The sequence below is a fragment of the Caenorhabditis elegans genome, chromosome X (assembly GCF_000002985.6).
Source record: "Caenorhabditis elegans chromosome X".
In the NCBI taxonomy this organism is placed as follows: domain Eukaryota; kingdom Metazoa; phylum Nematoda; class Chromadorea; order Rhabditida; family Rhabditidae; genus Caenorhabditis; species Caenorhabditis elegans.
In genome coordinates, this window is record NC_003284.9 from 3,347,928 (window position 1) to 3,374,849 (window position 26,922).

The 26,922-nt window shown below is 34.6% G+C and overlaps 6 protein-coding genes and 6 non-coding genes across 13 annotated transcripts; 6 read left to right on the top strand and 6 right to left on the bottom strand.

The window, feature by feature from the left end:
* Nucleotides 1–112: 112 nt before the first annotated feature.
* On the bottom strand, nucleotides 113–219 carry ZK816.8. Its single transcript, NR_070683.1, has one exon. It is a non-coding gene; the product is annotated as an Unclassified non-coding RNA ZK816.8 (non-coding RNA).
* On the top strand, nucleotides 118–174 carry ZK816.9. Its single transcript, NR_102175.1, has one exon. It is a non-coding gene; the product is annotated as an Unclassified non-coding RNA ZK816.9 (non-coding RNA).
* Nucleotides 220–463: 244 nt separating the features above from the next.
* Nucleotides 464–713, top strand: ZK816.3 (uncharacterized protein). The gene is made up of 2 exons (NM_001374991.1): nucleotides 464–529; nucleotides 583–713. Exons 1-2 carry the CDS (start codon nucleotides 466–468, stop codon nucleotides 588–590), a joined length of 72 nt encoding a protein of 23 aa, NP_001361997.1. The 5' UTR covers nucleotides 464–465; the 3' UTR covers nucleotides 591–713.
* An 89-nt stretch (nucleotides 714–802) lies between these two features.
* Nucleotides 803–2,479, bottom strand: nspg-4 (DUF19 domain-containing protein). Its single transcript, NM_001395785.1, has 7 exons — nucleotides 2,355–2,479; nucleotides 2,232–2,308; nucleotides 2,065–2,181; nucleotides 1,887–2,014; nucleotides 1,689–1,833; nucleotides 981–1,146; nucleotides 803–934 (listed from the first exon to the last, which is right to left on the bottom strand). The coding sequence occupies exons 1-7, from the start codon at nucleotides 2,472–2,474 to the stop codon at nucleotides 911–913; spliced, it is 777 nt and encodes a 258-aa protein (NP_001382758.1). The 5' UTR covers nucleotides 2,475–2,479; the 3' UTR covers nucleotides 803–910.
* A 1,305-nt stretch (nucleotides 2,480–3,784) lies between these two features.
* ZK816.1 (DUF3301 domain-containing protein) lies at nucleotides 3,785–12,815 on the top strand. The gene is made up of 4 exons (NM_001383543.1): nucleotides 3,785–4,203; nucleotides 11,148–11,244; nucleotides 12,158–12,232; nucleotides 12,277–12,815. Exons 2-4 carry the CDS (start codon nucleotides 11,150–11,152, stop codon nucleotides 12,419–12,421), a joined length of 315 nt encoding a protein of 104 aa, NP_001370650.1. The 5' UTR covers nucleotides 3,785–4,203; nucleotides 11,148–11,149; the 3' UTR covers nucleotides 12,422–12,815.
* On the bottom strand, nucleotides 8,161–8,302 carry ZK816.7. The gene has a single exon (NR_070684.1). It is a non-coding gene; the product is annotated as an Unclassified non-coding RNA ZK816.7 (non-coding RNA).
* Nucleotides 8,200–8,330, top strand: ZK816.6. The gene has a single exon (NR_070685.1). It is a non-coding gene; the product is annotated as an Unclassified non-coding RNA ZK816.6 (non-coding RNA).
* dhs-26 (DeHydrogenases, Short chain) lies at nucleotides 12,795–14,566 on the bottom strand. The gene is made up of 6 exons (NM_076179.5): nucleotides 14,361–14,566; nucleotides 14,053–14,315; nucleotides 13,801–13,976; nucleotides 13,575–13,749; nucleotides 13,373–13,526; nucleotides 12,795–12,983 (listed from the first exon to the last, which is right to left on the bottom strand). The coding sequence occupies exons 1-6, from the start codon at nucleotides 14,416–14,418 to the stop codon at nucleotides 12,844–12,846; spliced, it is 966 nt and encodes a 321-aa protein (NP_508580.2). The 5' UTR covers nucleotides 14,419–14,566; the 3' UTR covers nucleotides 12,795–12,843.
* A 6,465-nt stretch (nucleotides 14,567–21,031) lies between these two features.
* Nucleotides 21,032–25,369, top strand: ZK563.2 (Sodium-dependent phosphate transport protein 2B; the record flags this gene model as incomplete). The annotated part of the gene is made up of 12 exons (NM_001374992.2): nucleotides 21,032–21,090; nucleotides 21,148–21,227; nucleotides 21,275–21,415; nucleotides 21,589–21,720; nucleotides 21,768–22,072; nucleotides 23,356–23,464; nucleotides 23,669–23,790; nucleotides 23,842–23,964; nucleotides 24,019–24,179; nucleotides 24,227–24,353; nucleotides 24,691–24,846; nucleotides 24,895–25,369. 12 exons carry the CDS (start codon nucleotides 21,032–21,034, stop codon nucleotides 25,138–25,140), a joined length of 1,761 nt encoding a protein of 586 aa, NP_001361929.1. The 3' UTR covers nucleotides 25,141–25,369.
* Nucleotides 23,483–23,631, top strand: ZK563.8. The gene has a single exon (NR_070686.1). It is a non-coding gene; the product is annotated as an Unclassified non-coding RNA ZK563.8 (non-coding RNA).
* On the bottom strand, nucleotides 23,495–23,566 carry ZK563.t1. Its single transcript has one exon. It is a non-coding gene; the product is annotated as a tRNA-Thr (tRNA).
* Nucleotides 25,309–26,815, bottom strand: clc-3 (CLaudin-like in Caenorhabditis). Of its 2 annotated transcripts, NM_001029822.7 has the most exons (6): nucleotides 26,715–26,813; nucleotides 26,515–26,611; nucleotides 26,288–26,452; nucleotides 25,634–25,866; nucleotides 25,502–25,586; nucleotides 25,309–25,450 (listed from the first exon to the last, which is right to left on the bottom strand). In NM_001029822.7, the coding sequence occupies exons 1-6, from the start codon at nucleotides 26,739–26,741 to the stop codon at nucleotides 25,389–25,391; spliced, it is 669 nt and encodes a 222-aa protein (NP_001024993.1). In that variant the 5' UTR covers nucleotides 26,742–26,813; the 3' UTR covers nucleotides 25,309–25,388. The 2 variants fall into 2 exon arrangements, with proteins under 2 accessions (NP_001024993.1, NP_001024994.1); NM_001029823.6 differs by having other exon boundaries at nucleotides 25,309–25,586; nucleotides 26,715–26,815.
* Nucleotides 26,816–26,922: the final 107 nt, after the last annotated feature.

Here is a 26,922-nt window from a genome sequence, read left to right on the forward strand (position 1 = left end):
TTTCAGAAATTGACAATTTTCCCATTGATTTGTCTACATAGGTCTCTCGCGAGACCACCGTTGGAGGAAAAAAGTATATTGTTTTGCATTACCCGTACCTCTTCCCCCACAACAACAGCAGCGTGGTTGAGTGGTAGTGTGCGGTACTTCGGTCCTCGTACACTCTGGTTCAATCCCCGCTGCGGTCTGAATGATGACGCTTCGGCCCATCCTCTACAGACTTGGTGTGCTTCGGCCCGATGAAAACGTTAATAACGTTTTGTTTTTAATGCTTTTTTTTTTACAGATTTAAGAATTCTAACATTATGTAAAATCAGTAAGTAGATCAAAAATCGAACAAAATTATAGTGTAGGTGAAACAAAGACAACATTAGTATTACATGCCATTTTAACAAAGTGTATACGGTAATGGATACATGTGGTATCATAACTTAAGTATGAATTAACATTCAAAAATTTTAAGGAATGCCAGTCAACAGCGTCCTTTGCCATTTTTCTTCCGACTTTTCATTGGGCCTCATATTGCAAGGTGAGTTAATACTATCTTTTTTCCTTTTTTTAAATAGAAATTTAGCTTTTCAGATATCTAAGAATGCGAAGACTTATGAACGAGGCCAGGCGACAAAACTTGATGGCACATCGTCGTCAGGACAACGCGAACACAAGTTCCAACTCATCTGTTGTGCAACGCTCGTCGGTTTCAGAAACCTACTAGACGTGAATGTAATTCGCGTCGGGTATTTTCAAATCTGAAAGTTTTATAAATTCTGTGAATTCATACATTTGTCCTAACGAAATACTTATTTTCAAGTAGAACTTTTATTTATATGGAATGACTTTTTCAATAATAAAAATAAAAATAATAATGATAATTTTTTTTCACATCCGAAACAAATACAATAATGCCAGTTCATTTTCCCTCCCACATTTGTTTCTGCAACGAGTACAAGTTATAAGAGCGATGAGAACAATAGAACAACCAATATAGTCAAAACTGAAGTAGTGCTCTCCGCCGAATTCAGCTTACACTGTGGGAGCATTGCTTTTGTGGGACGTACGATCATTTCGCGTACTAGTTGCCAGGCCCGGAAGCCGCATTCATATCGAATCGGATATTTCACACAATCGATGTAGTTTCGCATTGCTCTGTGTAGAATTTTTTATGTTAATAGGCTCATTTAGGCTTGACCCAAAGTTATCAAAGGTGGAGTAGCGCCAGTGGGCAACGTGTTTGAAACTACTCGTATGGTGCCAAAATGAACAAATGTAATAGAAAAACTTTTCAAAAAAGAAAATATAAATTGTTTTTTACTGTCTAAAAATGCCACTTATTCAGTTTTGGCCACTCATAAATTTGGAAATCGACCCAAAAAAAAATTTTGTACGAGATTTTTACTTTTATTTTATTTTAGTTAGTCTTGTTGAAATGTTCTAGGGATCGGAACATGCGACGTTGCACTGGATTCCCTTAAACCCTAATATTTTTCAAAACTTTGGTAATTTGCCAAACTTTGACCGGAAATTTTAAGACACCTAACATTTTTTGGAGTATTTTATTATATCATGATATCTGACAGTTTTGGATCATTATTAGACATTATTAGACATTATATGGCACTTAGACAAAATTCCCACTGGTGCTATTCCATCTTTAATAATAATTTGATATGCAAAGTTAGGAAATTTACCCGCAAACCGCTGCATCATTTGCCCCTTTAACTTCTGAATGACTTTCTGAGATTTTCCTTGTATCTGAAACCAGCTCGGCTTGACATTGCATCATTTCACTTCTCGTCAGCGTTTTTGTGAAACACTCGATGTTTCTGAGCATTTCTGAAATATTTTAAATATATTTCATTCACTGTTGCCTACAAATTTTGATCTACCTCCATATCCATCCCGACACAAAAAGTCTAGAATTTTAATCGCCGCATCGTAGTTGAATCGAGCTCTATCGGCTGCAAAGCAAACATCCTTGTATGGTTCGATGCAGACATCAAATAAGAAGAAATTGCTGGAAATTGTGTCTTGTATCAAATATAGCCGTATGCAAATAAGTCTCACTCGCAAACTTCCGAAAAATATGCTTTGGTGCGGAAAATAAACCCTTCCCATCCCAAGTAATGTGAGTTTTCGGAGATGGCACCCATTTTATAGAGCGGATCAGCGCATTCTTTCACTCTGAAAAAGAGAGTATTCTTTTACACTTTTGAAGACGCTTCGAAACTCACTTTTCTTGCTCAACTTCTCCACACGTGGTAGGTTGATACATTGATGCATTTAGGGGCCTTTCGAAGTTTTCCTCAGACTGCAAACTTGCTTTAATTTTAGTAAATTTTGTTCTATATTCTTACATTATAGTCATAAAATCCATTAGAACGATCTAAAAACTCTTGAGTTGGAGGAGGAAATTTAAATTGACAGTAATAACAAGATAAACTGATGAGCATCAAAATGCAATTTTTGGCGAGCATGATGATTATGCAGAATAAAATGAATGACGGGTTATGCACTTTGCTTATGTTTGTTTCTTGGAGCGCGCAATCATGACAGAAGCCATCAAAATGTCGTCAGGGTTTGTCGAGGCTGTACGTATTTGGTGCATAATATAAGAAAAATAATAATAATATATGCAAAATTTCGCGTGCGCCGACTGTGTGTACTGTTTGAGGTTTTGAGTGTGTTCTTTTGATTTTGTCGCTTCCGCGCGTTAAAAGGTTTGTGTAATGCTCTTCGAGGGATAACAACGGGTGTAACACAAAAGAGGTACAAAACTGTACGTGCAAACATTAACAATAGAAGCGAAAATTGAATAAAAAACTAAATGCTCGAAGGAAGGCCTAGTTGGTGGTTAGAAAATTCAAACTAGCCACCTACTTTTTTGGGGTTTTTCATGCAAAACACCGTAAGAAAACTCTAATTTTTCGAGGTTAACTGTTATCATATTCGGAATCAGTGTGTCGAAAACCCGCTAATTTGAAATTTTCCCACACTTCAAAAATTTAGAAGTTCCCACAAACACTTTGCAGTATCGAACAATAGTGTTCAAAAATTGATAGTACAGCAGTTTTTTGTTGATGGTGCTGCTGGAGACTTCGAAACTTGCATAGTGCAATTGAATTTGGTAAAACCGTATCCTTTAAAATATTATGCAATTTCCTAAATTTTTCAATTATGAAACGGCTGATTTATTTTTGAATTTCCGCAAATTGTATGAATCTGAAATAATGGGATATAATTTTTTTACCGTATGAAACATTTCTTTTTTGAGTATTCATCTTGAATTAAAAAAAGAGCATATGACTTATTCTTGAATTTCCTAATAAAGTTAATGTATTGTTTTTCTTTAATTTTTTACCTTTTGAGTACGTTTTGTTTTGTCGCTTTACCCCCAGTTTAACATAAGTTTGACCCAATTCTCGCTAAACTTTGACCACAACTTTTTTGCGTTGCTTTAAATTTAGGTAAGAATTTGACAAAAAAATAAAGAATTCGTCAAGAAAATATTATAAACTTTTTTTCCATTTCTTATTTCACAAACATCTTCATTTTCTATTTTTTCAAATATTTTCTAAAGATCTACAGCAAAACAAAAAGATACAGAAGTTCAGCGTCTATATGCATTCCATTCCGCCACCAGCGAGCCATCTGGAATTATTCACATAACAAGTGCATTGTTCTTTTCTTGTGCCCTCTATTGTGCTGGCGGTTTGCCAATGCGTTCACTGACCTTAGAGAGGAAGACATACACCCCCCCCCTTTCTTCCTAGCGCGTCATATAACTTCATTAGTAAATTCCACTCAAGACGAAACATTGCTTGGGCGTGCAAACACACGCACAAAAAACCTGCACCATCATGTATGGGTTCGTCAATTTTTCTTACATCCTTTCACATCCTTTTTTTCTGTAGGGTATATTGAAAAATTAGAGCAATACCATTAAAAATAATTTTTTATAAAAAAGAGTTCAAAAAAAAATTTCCATAGTCTGCCTTTTCCAAAAGTTTAAACTTTATTGAGAACAAGGAAAATAAAATGAACTGAATTGAATTTTGAGTCGAATCCAAATCCAGAAGATAGGTCAGAAGATAGACAGACAGTGAGAAACTTGCTCACTTCTTCCACCAACCATGCTAGGCCACGGGAGTAACTGGTATATTACATTTGTCGACTTTTCCGAACACCAATCACAATCGCAAAAAGGTACGTTGCTTCGATTTAATATTAGGGAAGGGATTAATGAAGAAGGTGGCGAAGTAAACACTATATTTCTTGTGAGCACTTCAAGTCAACAGTAGGGCACGAGAAAACAAAGAACAAATTGATGTATCCTGACAAATAGTGCGCTTGACGTTAAGCAATTCACTTTTGATCACTTACTGGTTTCGAGTTTTAGTATCGATGTAGTTTGCTCCGATGTACGCATTATTTCGCAACTGATTAGCTCTAACCGTTCATGACGTAATTTTAGTAAGAATGCATAATATTATAGTCGTGAATTTCTAGCTCTTTATTAATGTTGTTTTTCCAACTTGCTGAATCTATTTGATCTTTTCACTGCTTCTCATTGACGAGAGCTACAAGAAATTGCACGTAGCGTTCCCTACAACAGTTTACTCAGTTTACCCACTTTTTGAGTACTTTATGTTCTAACTAAACAATCAAAAATCGAATAAAAGTTTCACATTTTTATTGTGTTACAAAAGTATATTTTCTAGCTTCAGGGTCTTAGATAAATATGAATTTTTAAATATTTCGCAGAATTCTCAATTTTCTTAAATCAAAAAAAAAAGACAATTGCATCATTACAATCATTGATTTTATCATTCATAATTTTGAAACCTGGTTTCGAATAATTTAAAAAAACAAATTAGTTTAGGAATTTTGCTTTAATTTATAGAAAATTGAGCCGGCGTTTACCTTTGTTTTTATTTACCTTTTTTAACTCTTAAACGTGAAATTATATATATTTGGACTCTTAGGCTTAGCAAACGGTATTTTTAGCCTTTCAATGAATGGACTATTCATGTTTTGAATACATGTAGAAGTAAAACAATTACTGATTTAGTTTAAAAAGGTGGGGGTTATGAGACACATAAGTATCAGAAATTCTATAAAACCCAAAGCCAATTCCAGAAATTTTTCTCAATTTTTTTTGCAACTAAAAAATTTCATACCCCAATTTTTAATATTTTTACCGACTGAAAAATATCCTCACACACGAACAACACTTGAGCGACGTCAAAATTTGGTTAAGTTCAAGTAGTTCCCAGAAGAGACAAAAAACTTCGAGCCCTTCTTATTTCTTTTTTCGTTGTCTCCCTCTAACTTTCATTTTTGATGTTTGTAACTCAACTCTACTTGTCAAGCTATGCTCACCCCAGCAATATATGTGGACCATAAAATACTTCACCTCATTTTTTTTTCCGCAAGACATCACTTTCTTCATACACGGTTTTGGTGGAAAGATTTTACAAAGTTGGTGGTTTTAGAAAGTGTGGGAACTAAATATATTTTTTGTGCCTCTGAGAACAAAGTAGATAGGAAATTCATAGTATTGTGTAGTTCACAAGCATTATTTGTTAAATTTTTTGGTTCCTGAAATAGCATTTTTGAAAGATCGTATTTACAGGCACAATGAAGATTTATTTAGAAAAATGTGTACGTTATATTATCCAGGCGCAAAATTATACGCAAAGTGCACTAAAATTACGGTATCCGGTCTCGACACGATTGTTTTTCCAAATGCAATAAGGTGCGCGCCTTTGAGAAGTACTGTAATTTGAACCTTTAATTGCTGGTTTTTCTTTGGTTAGTCATATTTTAAAGTTATGCGAAGCTCCTGAGATTACTAGACCTATACAAAAGATTTTCAAGGAAGGAAATTTCGCTTTTCAGTTTGAAACTACTCTATTATCCCCTTGTGAAATCCAAAACTATTTTTAAAAAAGTTAATTTTTAACTGATTTGAAAAATATTTTTATTTTATTTTATTTTTTGTGCATGTTTGTTTTTCCTGTTGCAGAAAACTTCAAAAAAGCAAAAAAGGCACTTCCTCTCATATTCAAAATCTCCACATTTTTTCGCGTTTTTTTTTGATTCACATGTGGCACCGATTTCCAGTTGGATCACTTTCTTCACTTCCAATTTTCCCCGCCGAAGCTCTCTCGTGTGTAAGAGTGTTTTGAAAATTTCATCGAGGGGCAAGAGCCAAGATATTCAAATATATTGAAATGGAATTCATTTCCGCCATTGACCACATTTCGAAAACAAATGAAGCCCTCTTCAGTTCTAATATTAGAAATAAGTACGTCCTAGTTTCTTAATGTTTTAATAGTCTTCCATAGATTGTCGTAATTGATAATAATCTTGTTAAGAGGTCAAAGCAGAAAAAGAAGCCACACAAAACTAAAACCAGAATTTTGAACCAAGTCGAAGAATGTGTGACGAAAGCAGAAAACTCATGAATGTCTGATACGCTTTTTTACATTCCCAATAATAAACCCATTTTTATAAATACTGCAATATTTTCCATTGAAACAATTCCAAACAATATCTATTCAGCTTGTTTACATGTACGCGATACACCCAATCGTCATAATTCGTATAATGCCGGCATTCTGTCTATATATGTGGTACATTTTGGTTTAAGTTTTGTTTTCAACAAAACATGTTCTCACTACAGCACATTATCTTGTTCTTTATTACCTTCTATTAGTAGAGTATGGCGATTTGCAAGGAGAGCACGCCAAAAAAAAAAACGTTGACAGCAATTGTCTTGTGGTCTATTCTGAATTATTGGTGGTTCGTGGCCATATTAGAGTTGAGGTTGGCTCAAGTAGTATTCAACCTCTTCAGTCCGACTCGATCTGTCAAGTAGAGCAGCAGAGCAACACGCCTTAAGTCTCTGCCAATGGTCAAGTAGCACAAAGTATCATTTCATCATCGTAATGTAGATGCTTCGTATGCTTTTTCTTTTCTCTTTTTTCTTGTCCCGGAATAACATAGTACACGATTTTGCGCACTTCTTGCAGATGTCAGGAACTTTTGCAGTTTTTGAAATAACATTTTAAGAGCTAGCGCTAGATACAAAAATATTGTTTCTAGATAAAGCATTCAATATTTGGAATGTTAACTAATAAATGGTAAGCCTAACTCAAATATTGTTATATTTGGAGATAAAATACCCATAAGACATAGTAAAACATTTTAAAAATTCCAAATTGTTTAACACCTTGTCAAAAGCTACGATTTAATATATGAAAAATATTTAATCCTAGTGATCCTAAAACAATAGAAAGCTTTAATATTTTCTGTAGGGCTCCCAAATGGGAGCCAAAAACGCCGCAATCCAAATCTTTAAAGCGATACGCGGAACCCAAAAAGTGTCGGACGCGGAACAAAGTTTGAACTAAATATAGGGTACGGCTCTATTTGGTGCAAACTCTGCTTCGCGTACGACACTTTTCGGGTTTCGCGCATCGCTTTAAAGAGAGAGAGAGAGAGGTGTTTGCGGCGCCCACATGGGGACCCTCCTGTTCAGAGAATCAGCCGCCTGGCGAAAAGGTAACGATCGAATTATGTTTCCACTTTACATTTGTTTTACTATTTTTATACTCTGTTGAAAAATTAATAGTGCAAGGTATCATTTGCGTAATCTCAAATCCGACAATATGGAAGTTATTCTCACACACTGCCTCGAAAGTGGGCACCACACTCTTCCCCCGACAAATTTCTAATTCTCAACTCCTAATGTTTATACAAAGGAATTAATTTGTTGGTCAAAAAACAATCTCCGCGCCCAACGCCTTTCCTCATTTTAGTGAGAAGTGGGGTAGTGGAGAATAAGCAGAAGGAGGGCGAAGGCTCGAAGTGGCTCATAAACGATCTGCAATTCGACACTTCTTTTTTCCTCCTTCTTCTCGTTTTTTTTCCTTTCTTATTCTTCTCCTTTTCCTCCAGTCAGGCCGTCGTTCCAGTGTCTTCCAACTTTGCGCGTTTATTTTGAGAAATCCGTCATGTTTTTTTTCTCGGCAATATTTTTCATCTGTCTTATTTTCTTCATTTTTTTATATTTTCTGCAACTCCAAATCACTAAAAGAGAGAATATTCATATGGAGAGGAAAGAAAATGAGAACCGGATGACAACATTGGGGGGTCCAGTCCAGAAGGATCAGATCAAAAATCCCATTTGTAACCTCCCTCTCGTGCCGTGTGGAACGCAATAGATAGCAAAGGGAACCACATTATCCTATGACTCGTTCTCCTAGTATCCGGGCCCCGGCCGGCTTGTTTTTCGACTCGACTGACTGAAGTGGATAAGTGACGGAAGTGATTTCCTTTTGTTCCGCATGCAGTTCGTTTTCCATTTCCAATAAATAAACGCATATACCCCCCCCCCCCCCCCCCACTAACATTCTCATGCTCCACTAATTTTTTGTTGAAAAAAAAAACGCATATTTGGTACGCGACCTCAGGGTACATGCGGAAACTTTTGAAATTTTTTTGGTGTGTCACGTGCCGGAGCATTTTTGAAACGGCGAATCGTGGAGGTCGAATTTTTTCCCATTTATTTTTTTAGTATATTCTGGGAGTAAATATTGAAAATCACAGTTCCATTAGAAAATTTGTGAATATTCTACAATTTTCATTAAAGTGAGATATCAGTGGGGAAATTGCTTTAAAACGTGCATGGCATAACAAAAAATAACTCACTTAATTTAATACCCCCCCCCCCCAAATTTTAAAATTTCACTCATAAATTCTTTAAGATTCTACAACAACTTGCGAAAAATTAAAAACATTTTTTTATACAGAAATTCCATGACAATTATTATAAACCAGATTTTTATCGTTTCTCAGTGTCCATCGCCAGTTTTCCGTTTTCATCAACTTTTCTGAATCATCAATTCTCTTATTTACTCTCTGCCTTTCTTTGTTTCCTCTGTTCTGGTCCCGATACTGGAAATGTGCTGTCTCATGGAAATTTCCATCTCCTGATGACGCACAATACCTCTTCCTGACGCTTTGACACTTTAACTGCAAAAATCGGTGCTCTTTTTATTTTAGAGCTTTGGATGATTCCGTGATTCCAGAATCCAATAATGTGGCTGCCGAAATGTATGTTTACTCGTAAATGTTTGTATGTGTAGATGTGCTGTGTGTACGCTCAATTCAAATAGTCTAGAAGTTTACACCCGACCACAAGTTTTAAAAATGCACCATCATACGCACCAACACTGCTTTTGTTTCTTCATTCCTTCGTTTCCCTTTCTCGTCCCTTTTTTTTCATATTTTCGCAGCATGAATTTTCGGACGTGTTACATTTTGGGCACGTTTATTTCCACCACCTAGTTGCGAAAAATGTAGTGGGCCATAAAAAACATTTGCTGTGTTTTCTAGGAAAAATAGATTACACACATCCTGGATCAAAGAAGCAAAGTATCACATATAAGATTTTTAGAAATGAAGTACTTAACGAATTAGTTACATTTGCCAAATAAATGGCACAAACTCCCTAAAAATGCTATACTAATTTTACATAACGGTGGACTGTTTTAAATTACCACAAATGACTCCAATACCCCAAATATATCAAGAGGTTTTTTTTGTATATATGACTAGTCTAAGTTGGTTGACCGTATTTTTTACTTTTTGTACCAAATTTTTTAAGACTTTTTCACAATTTCTTTGTGGACGATTTGGGGTCACTTGGAGTATTTTAAAACTGAATCCACACAAGGAGGCAATTGTACTCTCAACTTACGCTTTAACCACGACTGATTTTTAGTTTCGAGGTTATCTTAAACTTCAGGTCTTGGCACGAAGATATTAAATAAATTAAAAATAATTCAACAGTTTCAGGATGGGATTTATTTTGCTTTTAAAAAGTAAAAGTAGCTAGCTAAAATGGCTAGATTACGGTTTACTTTAATATACTGCTGTGTTAAATGAAATTTATATTTTCTTGCTTAAAAGCCTTGAGACAGAAGCATAATCGGAGGAAACAAAACTTTAAGTTTGAAAAGTGTTAGACATTTTATCGAATACTGTTGAACTTTTTAATTTTTGGAACATTATTTATTTATAGAAAACCTTCAATTTCATTATAATTCTGAACATTTTCTATTTCTGGTAAACGTCATTGCATTTTGATCATTACCATAAATTCCAAACTAAAGTATGCACATCATCGTTACAACATTCTCAATCGTGTACTCTCAACTTTTGCAGAAACGCTAATTTTAGTCCGCACTCTTCCCAGATTAGCAACAAGAAAATAGTCGTCTCTGTTCAATGATCGTAATCGTCATTTTTTTTTCCAGTTTCCGATCAAAATTCTAACTTCAACTACAACTATTATAAGATTTTCTCCTTTTTGTGTAGTATTCTCGTTTTTTAAAAATTGAAATTGAAATAGTCTTAGATACTTACTTCCTTAAATGCACTCAACACTCAAAAAAGGTGTTTTCACACTTTCAATAAGAAATAGGAAAAATAAGTTAGGCAAAAAAGAAGTCGACAAACTGCTTAATCAAGTTAAAAGTGTGGATTAAATCAACAGAAGAATGCGAATGCTGTGTCATTTAAAGAAAAAAAAACGAAAGCTATTTTTTCCTCGCCGTTCTTTTTGTCCGACTTCTAACTCGCCTAACTTCTGCGTTACTGCTGTAAATGCTAATATACATAATTATTTGCTGGAAAACAAGTCCCTAAATCTTCCATTGTCTGAGCACTGCCATCCACGTTTGAAGAGCTAAATATATTTCATTTCTTTTTATTAAATTTTAAATTTTGAGAAAAATTAATTATTATACATAGATACTATTGAGATCTACATATTATTTTTTATTGCACTTAAATTAAAAATCATCAATACTCCACCAGCCACACATCTATCCATAAAATAAGCATTTTATCATGCCCATATCTCATCGCTTTCTTTTCATTTTTTTTCGAATATTTTCTGCACCATAGTCCCGTCACCCTTTTTTTTTTTTAAAGAAGACGTTGTGTTTCTTGGTTTCCTTGTTTCTTAGAACCACTCACAAACCGCCAGTTATAAACACATCAGCCAAATTTTGGCATTTCCCTCCAAAATTGTGGCTCAAAACTGCCGCAGAAAAAAGAAAACGAACGTGTTTCAGATATGTGGCTCGTCATTCTTTGTTTCGTCTTGCCGGCTATCATCTTTTTTGTTTTTGCATTAATTGCGTGGCTCCGAGTACTGCAGCTGAATTATAGGTGAGTTTTTTTCAAATGAAGGGATAATAGTAGTGCCATTTAACAATATAGAAATGTATTCGGCAATTTATAAAACCACTTATATTTAATTAGTTGATATGTGTTTTTTCATAGCATTTTTAGTTTCGGAGTCATACTTATTTGAACAATTAACAAAATTATTTTTAAAAAACTAAAAATAAATAAATTTTTGACCAACACTAAATGTTGCAAAAAAATATCCAAATTTAAACTTTTCCAAAATTGTTTCGGAAAATTTTTTAATGAAAAGTCACTATTCTGGTTATGTACATATATTTAAACCGATATTTTTCGAAAATTTGGCAATTTACCAAAATATTGACATAAGAACTTTTTGTAGTTTTTTAAATATCATTCTGTCGTTTCATACTATTATAAGTGTACTTATTTAGATCAAAAAAGTTTTTTTTTTAATTTACAATTTTTGGGCGGTTGTTGTGTTTTTTTTTTAAATTTATAACATGTTTAAATTCGATACTTATTTATCCTTTCAAGAAGAACTTATAAAAAAAATCAACAGAAAAAATGCAAGAACGCTCTAATGTACTAAGTTCTGACAGCATCGTGGTAAGTAAAATTTGGCAACAACTAAACTAATAAGGAGTTTGAAAAAATTCCACCCCAGGCGCAAATCCGCTTTTACGTTAAGTTCTCAAGAAAATTGTTGAAAGTCGTTTTTTTGTCAAAATAAAATGTAGACTGACTTTTTTAATTTAAAATTCCTATCTCCTAAAAATTTTTTCAACAAATATGTGTTTCTAAAAATTAAGGTCAACACTTTTTAAGAGGACATTTTATTCATTTTGATAATAAGTTTCATGGCCAAGTTACCATCTCACTGACAAACGACAAAACCAATGTTTGAACTCTTACACCTAATTTTGTGTTCCAGACGGCGACGTGCGACTGAAGCAGCTGACCGAGAAGCAAAAAAGAAGGCGTCACAACTAGAAAGTCTCATTACAAAGTTAGTTTTCCCAAACGTACTTTAATAATGATTATTTGTTTCAGAAAAGATGGGAAAGTGATTTGCCACATACCTATACAGGTGGAAGACATTGAAACTGGGGCAATGTTTCTCTACAATTCAGATGAAAACTTGGCAATAATTGGAGAAGATGCAAAAATTCCGCTTGTAGAGCAGCAGCTTGTGTGAAATTGATACTCACAAATATTTGAAAGTTACCCCTACCTTAATTCATATCATAATCATTAAATTCAAAACAACAAAAGATGTATGCCCATGTCTTGTTTTTCAGTATTTCTATTTTGCATTCCCTGTGATCTCCAATTCTGGTATGAGTGGCGCCCTCACAATGAACTTAATTGCATTATACGTTTTTTTCTATCGAAGGTATTGTTCAATTTCTAATTCTAAAGAGAGTATGGTCTGTAATTAAAATTTGTTTCATGCAATCAATCCTTTTAAGACTTGTAAAACATTGGTCTCGTATCATTTTCTAAATATTGCTTTTTCATTTTTCTTCCCTTCGAAATTTTTTATAATAATCTTGATGTTACTTCTTTTTTTTGTAGCATTTTTTTGATAAAACAGTATGATCAATAAATTTTCAATTTTCAATAGTGAATTTTGTTTTGCCACAAAGTGATTGCCCATCCAGGAAGATTGACCCACTCAGGACACCAACCTGCCATCGAATGGTACCCGGCTAGGCTGAGCAGTCCTCGGAGTTGTCTCATATTGGTTGGGATTCGGCCTGAAAACTTATAAGATGTACATTGCCGGCTAATATTCTATTGGCTTTCGGATGCTTAAGTTGTTCAAAAATTGTAACTCAAATGCTGTGATAGCTATCAAAAAAAATTCTACTAACACAGTTTGTTATGTTGTCATAATCAGTTAACTCGATTCCGGGAAGAGTTTTAGCAGCTGACATCCAGAGGGTCTGTTTTGGACTAGAATTAGTAAGCGATCCACAACTTTGAAGCTAGGCGTTCATGAAACAAAGTTCCTTTTTCGGACTAAAACACCAAATTACCTTTTTAAATGTTTAAAAAAAATTGACTAAAGAAATAGGTTTTGTTACAAATCTTCCTACGCATATTTGCGATTCTAGTAAACTTTTTAGATCGTTTTTTAAATTACCGTCAATATCAGTATAAGAGTAATAGTTCCCCATATCAGTTGTGATTAATGTTGATCCATTCCAATACTTCTTCTTCGGATCAGCAGCAATTGCCACCACAGCTTTTCCGCAATACTCGGTTGATTCTCCGTTTAGGAACATTTTGTTTTCCGTCTAAAACCTTTCAATAGACTATTTTTTGAACATTAATTTTGCGGTTACCGCGCCCCAAGATCCTGCAGATGTTTCAATCATATTTGTGATAAGCTCAGTTTTAACTGCCGAAGGCCAAAGTGAGATTACAGTAATGCCAGTGTCCTGCAACTCTTGTGCCATATCCGAAGACATTCTGTCAAGTGCCATTTTTCCAACACCATAGGCGACGGTGAACAAGTACCTGAATTAACTAGGTTTTGTAAAATAAATATTAATTTGTAATGAAACTGACATTATTCCACCCAGCGAGCTGATATTCACAATCAGACCTTTCATCCCATTCTTCCTCATTATACGAGTACCGTATACACTGCAATAGTATTGGTTGCGAAGTCCCACATTGTTGATGTCATCCCAAATTTCTGGATCTCGTTCAAAAAATTTTCGGGTATCTCCTGATCCGCATTTCTGAATTAAATTTATATTTAAAAAATTTACAAACCATGAAAAAATTAATTAATAAAAGAAACCAATGACAACTTACAGTCACTGCGGAAAATGCATTGTTCACTAGAATATCCAATTGGTTATCGGTTTCACTTGCAACTTCATCGAAGAATTTTTCCACTTCATCCATATTACTGTGGTCGACATATCGAACATGACAAATTCCACCACGTTTCCTACATTCTTCAGCGGTCCCCTCCAATGTTGGAAGATAGGTTAGCTCCGAAGAAAGAGTTTTAGATGGTGCACGTCCAGTAATGTACAAGGTACATCCAGCTTCCGCAAGTTGAAGAGCAACTCCTGTTAAATTGGCTCATTATAACAAGATGATACCTTTCAACATACCTCTTCCACATCCTCTCGAAGCTCCGGTAACGATGGCGATTTTACTTTTAAGAGACATGCCTAATAAAAGACGATTATTTATGTCTCCACCCTATTCCTTTTAAACTACTTTGTTTTTGCTCTTTGTTGCCATTTTTCTCAAAAGGGCAACATTTTTTTGTCAATTTTGATTGATGTATAAGTGTTGTTTGGTGTAAACTGTCTGTCTGAAAGATTTAATCAAACGCGTTCACTGGTGAAAAACATTTAAAAGTGCAGAAACTTCTCCAAAGTGCAAGTGCTGGCCCTCTAATCATGGTTTTTATTTCGGAAAAAAAAGAAAAAAAAACGATAAGACTAGCTGATTGACATGTGGTTTATTTTTTTGTAGTACATACATGGGTTATTATATACCAAAAGCAAATGTCAAAAATAAATCAAAGAATTGAATTTATCAACTTAGAGTTGAATTGAACGCTCAATATTACACTATTATGCAAAAAATCATTACTTATACATAAAAAATACAGTTCGAATGTCAATAGTTTGTAGTTTTTGTAGTCTGCGAAGTTTTGGTTCATGAAGGGATATTTGTTCAGGGTTAGTGAGAAGATATGGTCGGGGTACTGTAGTAGTACTGTAGAAGTACTGTAGTTTGGGAAAAATTGACTTTCTTCAAAGTTATGCAAACTAAATAAATCTCCGAATAAAAAAATGCGGTCATAAATACGCCTGAATGTCAGTTTTTCTGATTGAACTGGAAACTTCTGGGCAAATACTGAAATACTACCTTGTGTTAATACTACTTTTGCTTGAATACTACTATTGCTAGAATACTACCTTTGCTAGAATACTACCAAATTGCTAGAATACTACTATTGCTAGAATACTGCCATTGCTAAAATACTACTTTTGTTGCTTAAATACTACCTTTTCAGAAAATTTTATAATTTTATTCATTTTTTCATTGGAATTCTTATTAAGTACTATTTCTGGTCAGATATTTTGAATAAGAAATAATTCACACAGCATTTTGTATTGTGTTAAGCACTAAAAGTGGCTTGAACGGTTTTATTTTGGGATCCAATAGGAGAGTATTAATTTGTAGTGAAATAGGTTTAAATTAAGCTGTGGACCGTTCTCACAAAAATACTCCGATTTCAAAAATTGCCAATTTGTGATTGAAATGGTTGTAAAACAACAATAAACTAATTGCAGAATTCAAATATTTCTTCCCAGAGTGAGGTTGTAAATACCCACACTTGTTCATAGTTTTACGACTACATATCGTCTCCTTTTTGTTTTGATGACACACAGTTATGGCTAACTGATTCAAACATATAGCTACTAAAGTATTTCACTTTCAAACACTATATCTACAAGCAAACATATTTGCTTATCAATATCAGCCATATTGGACACCTTAAAAACAAACTCTCACGATGGCTGAAGAAAAACTTTTTTTTTTGAATTTTTCAAGTTTTTTTTTAAGTTTAGGTATTAATTTGCTCTGATTTATCAAGATATTAAACAGCTATTTGATTTTTTCATACAATCTGGTTTGTCGCCTATTGATGGCGCTCTGTTCATAATCCCAAAAAAAACTTACAATTAGAAAAGTTATTTTCAACTTTGAACGGTGTTTACTCAAGAAACTTAAAAGTTAGAAAAAATTAAATATTGCAATACTGATAAACACACTACGAGCTACATTTCTGGTGTTAACCATTTTCCTGTATCTCTTCTGGTTTCTGAGCTACGTTGTGTTTATATACTCAGACGCTGTTAAAATTTCATTTCATACTATTCCAAACTCTAGCCTGTAGCTCAAATTTCAGTTGTCTAATAAAAATTCTGTCAACTGACAAAACATTTGTCGCACTATTTGGCACATTTGGTTTACTGCGAATAATGTCAAATGGTGTATTCTTGCAGACTTATGTTCAATTTGAGACAAAAACAACATAAATTGTAAAATTTCACTCTTTCAGGTTTCTTCACGGATACACAATGCGGATACGTAGAGAGAAGTTTTAATTGATTAAGAAATAAAATTATTTTCATATAAGTTTTTAATTGTTTCTTTAAAATTATGCTCACCATTTTTTCGCAAACTCATCTTGTGTAATTGAGCATACATAATTATGTAAGAATACACAATTTTGCATTACTCACATTAGAAAAATGTTCAAAATTAAAAACCAGATGTTTTGTCAGTTGACTGTTTTTTGATTAGACAACTGAACTTTGAATTACAGGCCAGAATGTGTAATAGCATGATGTGAAATTTTAACAGTGTCTGAGTGCATAAACACAACGTAACTCAGCAACCGAAAGAGATACAGGAAAATGGTTAACTGAAGAAATGAATGTAGCTTTTAACACGTTTATTAATTTTGTAATGTTTTATTTCTTCTACTTTTTAAGTTTCTTAAATGAGCGCCGTTCAAATTTAAAAATAACTTTTCCTAGCCTTTTTTGAGATTGAGCATCATCAACATGCGACAACAAGAATGTATGAAAATATCAAATAGTTGTTTAATGTCTTGATACATCAGAGCAAATTAATACCTAAACTTTAAAAAAAACTTGAAAAATTCAAAAAAAAAGTTTCTTAAGCCATCGTGAGAGTTTGAAGATGGGATATGTTTTTAAGGTGTCCAATATGGCTGATATTGATAAGAAAAAATATTTTTGCTTGTAGATATAGTGTTTGAAAGTGAAATACTTTAGTAGCTATATGTTTGAATCAGTTAGCCATAACTGTGTGTCATCAAAACAAAAAGGAGACGATATGTAGTCGTAAAACTATGAACAAGTGTGGGTGTTTACAACCTCACTCTGGGAAGAAATATTTGAATTCTGCAATTAGTTTATTGTTGTTTTACAACCATTTCAATCACGAATAGCTAACAACTAAAAGCGGAGTTACTTTTTGAGAACGGTCCACAGCTTAATTTAAATCAATTTCACTACAAATGAATACTCTCGAATTTGATCCCAAAATAAAACCGATCAAGCCACTTCTACAATACAAAATGCTGTGTGAATTATTTCTTATTCAAAATATCTGACCAGAAATAGTACTTAATAAGAATTCCAATGAAAAAATGAATAAAATTAAAAAATTTTCTGAAAAGGTAGTATTTAAGCAACAAAAGTAGTATTTTAGCAATTGCAGTATTCTAGCAATAGTAGTATTCTAGCAATTTGGTAGTATTCTAGCAAAGGTAGTATTCTAGCAATAGTAGTATTCAAGCAAAAGTAGTATTAACACAAGGTAGTATTTCAGTATTTGCCAAACTTCTGGCACCTAGAAAAAACTTGTAATTAAATTCTGAAAGCTCTTGAAAACTGAAACAAGTCCACAAAGAAACGTTTTCAAAAAAGTTCATTTTAAGTCAGATATTAATTTTCAAAGTTATGCAAACTAAATAAATCTCCCAACAAAAAAATGCGGTCATTTATTTGCCTGAAGATCAGTTGTTTTTATTGAACTGGAAGCATCTTCCACCTAGAAGCTTTTTGTAATTAAATTCTGAAAGCTCTTGAAATTTGAAACAAGTCCCCAAAGAAACATTTTCAAAAAAGTTCATTTTAAGTCAGATATTAATTTTCAAAGTTATGCAAACTAAATAAATCTCACATTAAAAAGCTAAGGCGGAGCTATAGCTCAGCTTTAGCTCAGCTATGTCTCAGCTATAGCTCAGCTTTAGCTCAGCTATGTCTCAGCTGTAGCTCAGCTTTAGCTCAGCTATGTCTCAGCTATAGCTCAGATATGTCCCAGCTATAGCTCAGCTATGGCTCAGCTATAGCTCAGCTATGGCTCAGCTATAGCTCAGCTATAGCTCAGCTATGGCTCAGCTATAGATATATATATATACTTTCTTTTAAGCAGAAAAAGTACATTTTCAGGCCTATTTTAGGAGCACATTTTAAAATAGAATGGAATAAAAAATTAGTAGATTTACCAAACTTTGAAAATTAATATCTGGCTTCAAACTAACTTTTTTGAAAATCCCCGTAGCCATTTTATTGCAAATTTTTTGATCTTTCAGAATTTAAAAACAGCATTAAAAAAACTTAAATTTTGTGATCTTTCAGAATTTAAAAGCGGCATTTTAAAAACTTCCATAATCGCCGAGTTTAAGCAGAAAAAGTACATTTTCAGGCCTATTTTAGGAGCACATTTTAAAATAGAATGGACCCCCTAGAGTACCTAGGGTGGAAGTTTAAGCTCAAGAAAGTTACGCTAAGCTACTTAAACTTTTTCAGTGTCAAGTCTTCAATGTTGTTTCGAATTTTATTTTTATTTTGACCTTACTAAAACATCACGACTGTTTCAAAAACAATTATAGAACCTTCAAAACAAACAAAACAAATATACGCCCGAAAAGTGCACGTTTCAAATTTGACGACTTCAAAAATCAAGTCAACTTTTACAAAATGAATTACCGCGTACTGTAAAAAAATTTTATAATTGGTCGGACCCGAATTTTCAACGAAACAAAAAAAACCGAACTACCCTCGAAATACAAATCAGATCTAATCGTGCGAACTCAGAAAAACCTTTTCGCATATAAATCAGTTCTTTGGGAACCAATGTACATTGCAAAAAATGAAGACTCGTGCATCCGAATGCAATAATTGACGTACGAGATAGTAGTGGATGCGGCGGGTAACTCAGGGAGTCAGACGAAAAACCGGAAACGAATCGCATATGACTGGAGATTTCGGCCCAATGGGGCAACAGTTTGTTCCAATTTCTTTTTCGCACTGATCTTTTGTTAGACTCTACCGCCGATGGTTCAATTTTCACAAATCCGTTTCAATTATTAGGATCGACTGAGTCAGTGAATCAGGTTTAGTGAGCGACAAAGAATCATAACAAATGTTGTCGCTGGTAATCTCCTATTGTCGGTTACATGATGAGTATGTCTATTTATGAGCCGACATGGTTTTTTTTCCATCACCAAACATTCGTTTCATTTCCCTTCGAGTATTCATTTTCCAGTTCGGTTTTTTGTCGGTTTGATAATTCTTTAAAAGTATTGGTCAGACGCGGATAACAGAGATCTACATTCTGTCACTTTTCAAAAATGCAGTTGTGTTCCTTTTTGTGGAAAATGGAAAATACATCCATTATAGAGACCACTCTTTTTTACATAGCTTGTGCCTTTAGGGTCCCCAGACGTCTTCGAAAATTATTTTCTCCGAAATACACTGCGTTTTGACTTTGGGAATGCTCTTGGATTTTTATAGAATAACTTCATACCTTATTAGAAGTCGTTTATAGATTAATCCTCTTTTGGAATCTATACTGTAAATTGTTGTTTTTCTAGCGAGTCTAATTTTCACATATTTTCAACTAAAGTTAAAATCAAATTTTTTTTTATTTGTACTGAAAATCAAAGAAAATCAATGGATTTTTCTATGTGTAATTTCAATTTTATTTCAACTTGATGTCAAGTGAACTCAGAAATGTTTCAATTTTCCACCGCACCTTGTTAAACCAAATAACTGGAATGATGAGTATTAAGCCGATTTTTTGAAAAGTTTTTGAACGGGTCACGGTCGTACCAAAGTGACGTGCACTGTCGATATATAAGTAATTTCATAAAACCGTTTGAAATTAGTACTCTCACTTGAGAAGTGAAATATTGATCTTTTTAAAGTAATAAAAAAAGTTTTTTGTCAGATATTTGATATTGGAAACATATTGTACAATGACTAATTGTTTTTATATTCATATAATACTAGGCAAGATTTCAATTATCATATTTTAGCCACTGTTTAATACATTCCAATAACTGATGAATTGAAACTTACCAAAGTTTGGTCTTTATTTCCAAGATTAAAAAAAATCATAGCTACCTTATCCATCTATCAGTGTTGCTCGATATTGTTTAACTTTAACAGCTTCTCAGTTGCCGTTTGTTCTATCTAAAAATTGTCAACTGGTAAAATATTCTTCAAAGTAAGTAAAATTAAAACCTTCCAACGTGTAGTTGTCTGTTTCATTACTGACACAAAAACTACGGTAGTTTGAATATCTACAATAGTCACGTTATTCGGACAATGTTAGAAATTGTAGTACGTAATCAGTTAAGCTGTTTCAATGCTATATGTTGCTCCAAATTTAACACATTTTTAAATATATAAAACTGCTCAGCCCATACTTTAAATTTGAAATTAAGGTTGCTCGCACCTTTATCATTACAATTATTAGAAAAAATTGTGACGCTTTTTGTATTTTTATTTGTTTCTGTGTATCCGTTTCTTCAAATCGGATGTGTATAAAAACATTTCCGTAAAAAATTGGGTTCAATCGTTCAACCTATATTTTAAACCCCCCGTTTCAATTATAGTCTCTCTTTTTACACACAATAAAATAAAATCACCAAAATTTTTAATTGTCACCGTGTCTACCTTTCTCATACCCGATCATACTTGCCACCTATTTTACTTTCCGGTTCGGCTTTCAATTCAGTATCGTATTAACCTCCACTCGACAACTCTAGTAGTGCCGAATTGGGAACGTTGTCTCATAAATCGGATTTGAATTTGAAATTATATTATACCTAGCTACTCTGATGCAACGTCGTTTCTAAGTATATATTCCTCCCGGATATTCTAAATTAAAAGTTGAAAATTATTCCCGTGGCGCTGTAATATAGTTGTTTTTAAAAATAATGTATCAGCATCAGATTATTCCCGATTACTACTACCGATCATATACACCGTATCGCGGGTGACTTTTTTTTTTAATTTTTGAGTTTCAAAATGTTTTCTAAAATGTACATTACAGACACCACTTCATGCCGGGTGCAAGAGTTGGTGATGAAACCGAGCCGCCTGCACACAAGAAGAGCATAATCTCATGGACAAGTAAGTTTACCTGTTCTAGATTATTTGACTACTGTTTTTTTTTCCAGGTACACCTACAAAACACAAAGTGAAATACTACATAACATGTAGTTTTCTGATTTTTCTTATCCTACTTGTGCTTTTTATATATGTTTGTTCACTGGCGAATATGTCCACTGCGTTTGGTCTACTTGGAAGTAGAGGACTGGGTTTGTGATTTTTTCACACTAATAACAGTTGGCTGAGTTGAGAGTTAATTGTTCAAATTGTTCAATTATCTCGCCTCCACTTTTGAAAATGTTCAGTTTGAAACAGAAACAGGAACAGAACCGGATAAATGTTCCGGAACGATTTTTGTTCTTTAAAGTGCACTTATTTTTAGGAAAGGCTATTCAGGAATCACCTCTTATAAATGATCCGATATCAGCAGTTGTAGTTGGAATGTTAGCAACAGTGGTTTTACAATCAGCGACCACTACTACAAATATATTGGTCACCATGGTTGCTGCAAATAGTGAGAGAGAAAACGAAGCATAAAGTATAATTAACCAAACGTTTTAGTGATAACTGTGCACGATGCGATACCTGTTATGATAGGTAGCGAGCTTGGCTCATCACTAGTCAATGCGATGGTCTCATTGGCATATTCTGGAAAACCTGAACAGTTTCGAAGAGCCTTTTCCGCTGCAATACTGGGAGATGTGTTTAATGTTTGTGGTTTATTCGTTATATTCCCTATGGAAATGTTTACTGGTCTCATTGAAAAAGTCTCCTGGTGGATTGTGGATCCATTGATTTCCGAGCAAGGTCTTAGTTTCAAAACGTTGGAGCTACTCACAGATCCAATTAACCAAGTTATACTCCAGGTAAGTTCTATCAGGTTGTCCCATAAGTTTTTGTACTATTTTTTTTGAAAAAAATTTATTTCTCTCAAGCGACAAGTAGTACTATTCACACAAGTATTCACCATTAGTGTCCACCACTTGTTGCCATTTACTAGGTAACATCATGATGCCACGGGAGAAGAAATCCGGCGAACGCGATGAGAAGAAAGTGGAGAGTTCAGTTTTGAGATGCTCTTCGTCGTCGAATTGCTTGTCGCGCATGTAGTCACTGAGAGACAAGAACAAATGGTAGTCGGTTGGTGCAAGATCTGGAGAATATGGTGGATGCGGTAAAACAGTCCAACCAAGATCTTGCAGCTTTTGGAAAGTCTTCTTGGCGACATGAGGCCTAGCATTATCGTGAAGAAAATATAGTTTTTCATATTTTCCGTTGGTCTTTTCTGCAACTCGGTCCAATTGGGCACAATAGTAATCAGCAGTGATAGTTTTATTAGTTGGCAACAATTCCCAGTGCACGGGTCCTTGAACACCCCACCAGACACAGATCATAATCTTTTTTGGGTGAAGATCAGGCTTTGGCGTCGGTATTCCTTTCTCGCCGATCGGAAGCCATTGACGTTTTCTGGAATGGTTAACATAGAGCACCCACTTCTCATCTCCAGTAACCAGATTGTTCAGCCAATCGAACTTTCGACGAAAAGTTAGAAGTTGAGTACAAACGTTGACCCGAGTGAGCTTCTGTGATGCCGAAAGTTCATGAGGCACCCAAATTCCAAGTTTTGAAGTAAAACCAAGGCGACCCAAGTGACGTGCAATTGTGCTATGACAACACTCAAGCTTCTCTTCCATTTCACGAAGACTAAGACGAGGCTCTTCCTCCACCAGCTTCACTAGGTCTTCTTCATTTAACTCTACCGGTCGCCCAGAACGTTCTATTTCTTCGAGACTGAAGTCGCCGTTCTTGAACTTTGAAACCAACTCTTTGCTGTATTATAAGAGAGTGCTCCCTCACCCATCGCACCGCATATGTTTCGTTCCGCTTCCATTGCTGAATGACCAAGACGAAATTCATAAAGAAGAAGCAATCTAACGTCTCGACGTTCAAGTTTGATGATTGTCATCGTGGCAAAGTAGAAATGGATGAAATGAATCTTTTCTGAAAGGGGACGACCCGACCTTGACACGACCTACGATGAAAAAATTTTAAAACTTTCTAGAAGTTTTGGAAAAATATTTGAAAAAAAGTACAAAAACTTATGGGACAACCTGATAAAAAGAAGTTTTGAAACCGTTGAATATTCTAGGTTAATGAAGTAGAACTTTTAAATGCTACAATCCGCCCAGAAATGTTTGAAGCTAACCATTCATTTGTTCAAAGGTGCAGTTTTACAAATGGAACACGAATCTATAATTGTAAGTTTACAAGTTATGCAAAAAGTTCGGTGCCTCATGCTGGAATCGAACCAGCGACCTTCTGTTTACTAGACAGACGCTCTGCCACTGAGCCAATGAGGCGCATAAGAGAAACACTTTTCTCTCCGTAGAAATGCATGCCGCTAGCCAACTAACCGAACGACCGCCGAAAGGTTAGGGAAACGAGAGGAAGTCACATTGCAGGCCCCTACAATCATCTCTTCTCGCATACTTCCCTGTCTGACAAGAATATTGGATGGATTGTTTTGTTTGTCTCGATTTTCTGCCTCGTTATGTGTCTTGTGGGAATTGTATACTTAATTCAGGTATCCCAAAATTCATGAAAGTTTGAAAAAAAAACAAAATCTCGTTTTCAGAAACTACTAGACGGGCATGCAGCAAATTACGTTCGAAACCTACTTTCAAAGCAATGCCCCGGAATGTGGAAGCCTTGTACTGGCTACCTCGTAATGCTAGTTGGACTTGTAGTCACCATATTGGTAGAACATCAAAACCCCATACTTAGAAAAAGGTACACATTCTTTATTATTTAGATCCAATCAAACAGTATATTCTCGTCTTCACTGACTCCATTGGTCGGTAGCGGAGTTGTGACACTAGAACAGATGTACCCACTTGTCTTGGGAAGTAACATTGGAACTACGTTCAGTGGTGTTCTTGCTGCTTTCTCAACAGATCCGTCAAGATTTGAAAAGTACAGATAACGAAAAGAATTGTGGGGGTTATTGGTGAATTTTTCAGAGCGTTGCATATGGCAATGTGCCAAGTGATCTACAATATCATTGGAACGTGCTTGTTCTATATTGTACCATGTACAAGGAAGTTTCCAGTATATTTATCAGTAAAACTGGGGGTAATTACGGACCATGTAAGTTTGGACTACAAATTCTATAAATTTTCTTTGACTGCTGTACGTACAGAGCGTCATTCGAATAATAACCAGAGTTTTTGTAAATGAAGAAGTACTTAATTTTATAAAACACATTTTGAAATGAATAGCCGGAGTCCTAGACAAAGTAGTTTTTTTTTTAATTCATTTAAGAAAAACTATACCTCTGGTATTTTTCAATCATTGTGTATTATTTTACTTAAGTATTTCTTTATAATCTCCCAAATGTATTTATATGTATTTAATACTTACTAAGTACTTATTTATTGGCGGAAAAGTTAATTTCTTGCTAGAAAATCAATATGTAACTTTTCAGTACCGCTGGTTCATTGTTGTCTTCATCTCCACAGTTTTCCTGATTATTCCCTTCACTATAATCGGGCTCACGCTTTTACCAGACAACGTTATTGTCATTGTCTTCATAATCATTCTTATCATCGCCATTACCTGTTGCTTTATTTGTGTATTACAGGTAATAACTCACCGCAAATGTTAAATACTAATCCGGTTTCCGATTCAGAATAGTTGCAAAGAGTTTCTCCCGAAAATTCTACACAACTGGAGTTTTTTGCCAATTTGGATGAGATCATTGCAATATTACGATCCTTTCATGTGCAAAGTGTTCACTAATATTCCTTATATTGGAGGATTTTTCCGGAAAGGAGGAGCCCATCGTGAACGCACCGAAAATGGGAAATATGGAGAGGATGATATTGAGAAAAAGGTTCAGAAACTGGTACAACTTAGCGGGCAGACACAGGTTTAGCCGTTTTGTAACTCCTGCCGTTAACACTTTACATATCTGCGTGTTCTGGTGGTTATGATATATCTTTGTTGGAAGTTGTGCTAACTTTCTTATCAGACATATCTTTGTTTTTTTTTTTTGAACGCTCCCATGCTTTTAGTTTATTGACTAGCAGCTTTTACTTGTTAATTCACTTAAACAGGTTTATTGGATTGTTTTATTATTATTATTACTTGAATAAAAAGCATTTTGCCCTGTTGATAATTTTTTTAAACTTCAGTTACTGGCGGGTTTTCATATTCGACATCCGGGTCCACACGAGAGGAAACACCTGGAACACATCAAAATTATTTGATACTTATGACAAAAAGTTAAAGCATACAGAGCAGGAATGCGGAGCACAGAAGTATGCCGGTGCTGACGACAGCCATCCAAAACGACCAAGATAAGATATTCATGTCACTTCCCTGGAACATTAAACATTGAATTTGAAAAATGATGTCCCCCAACTCACGTAGTCATAATGGTATACATCCTGGAATTGGAGTTGCTGTAACGTGAACGTTTTGCCTTCGCGATTTGCATTCCAATAGATTAAACATCCAGATCCAGAGAACACTCCAGTGATAAAAATAAGCAGCGTAGTGGACGGCTTGCAACGTTGGCAGCAAAACGGACCAAATAGGAGTACGGTAGATGCAATCATACAGGAAATGGCAAGAAAGAGCGCGACAAAGACTTCATATGCTGAAAAGCAAAACAGATACTGTTAAGTAGCATTAGAATGAAAGTCTGAAAGGCAGATTAGCGCTTGAAACAAATTGGAAATTTTGCCAAGTTTTAATAGCCTACTTGGGTAGAAAAATGTGTATGGTCAAATAAAACTTAAAAAAAAAACTTAAATTTGAAAAAAGAGCAATGTAATTTGAAACAGTAATTTTTGGTCACAACGGTTTATTTACGATCAGATAATATAAAATCCTCAAGTACGCGTGGTGAGACCCGTGTGTCTAAATTATTATTTTTCGACGTCTACGTAATAGTAATGTTTTCAATATTATAAACACATACATATATTCAAACTTTGGTCGTTTTACGAGATGAGCGATACTCATGCCAAAAATACGTAGTTTTCTTAACTTTTCCAATTTTCCCGCCAAATACTTACTTTGTGTAGGTAAGTGTCGATACATGGATCTTTCCGAGTACATGTCGTATCCATCCATGAAATTGCGCAGCTGTTTGAACATGCTTGACAGACGGAAATTACAACTGCCATATTGTCGCGTAGTGATGCATTGACGCAGGACTCCGCGGTGCATTTGAAGATTGTCTAAGAATTGATGAGATTTGCCGGGAAAATCTCAGTATCCTGTCTATATTTTAGAGCCTTACCCATTTGGTTGCGAGGTTGATGAATGGACCAATAGTCGGAGATCAACGCGATGACCAGCATTCCAGTGCCGACCAGAAGAAGTATCCATGATACCACCTAGAAAATCAAATGTTCGAATCAATTTTTTTTTATAATTTAACATTACCAAATCTTAACTTTGAATTGGCATTTTTTAAAGTTATTTATTAAAAATACAAACCTGTAGGCCGGTGAATTGCATAGCCATTTTGAATTCCTCGTAATCAGACGAACTTCATGCGTAGTTTACGTATCCATTGCAAAGTGAACAAAACCCAACCTAATATAAATTTATTCTATATCGGTAACATCAAAGTACGAGAGATTAATGATATTATTCAGAAAAGAACAAGGTAGCGTAATTAAACTAAAAGAAGCAGAAGTGCAGT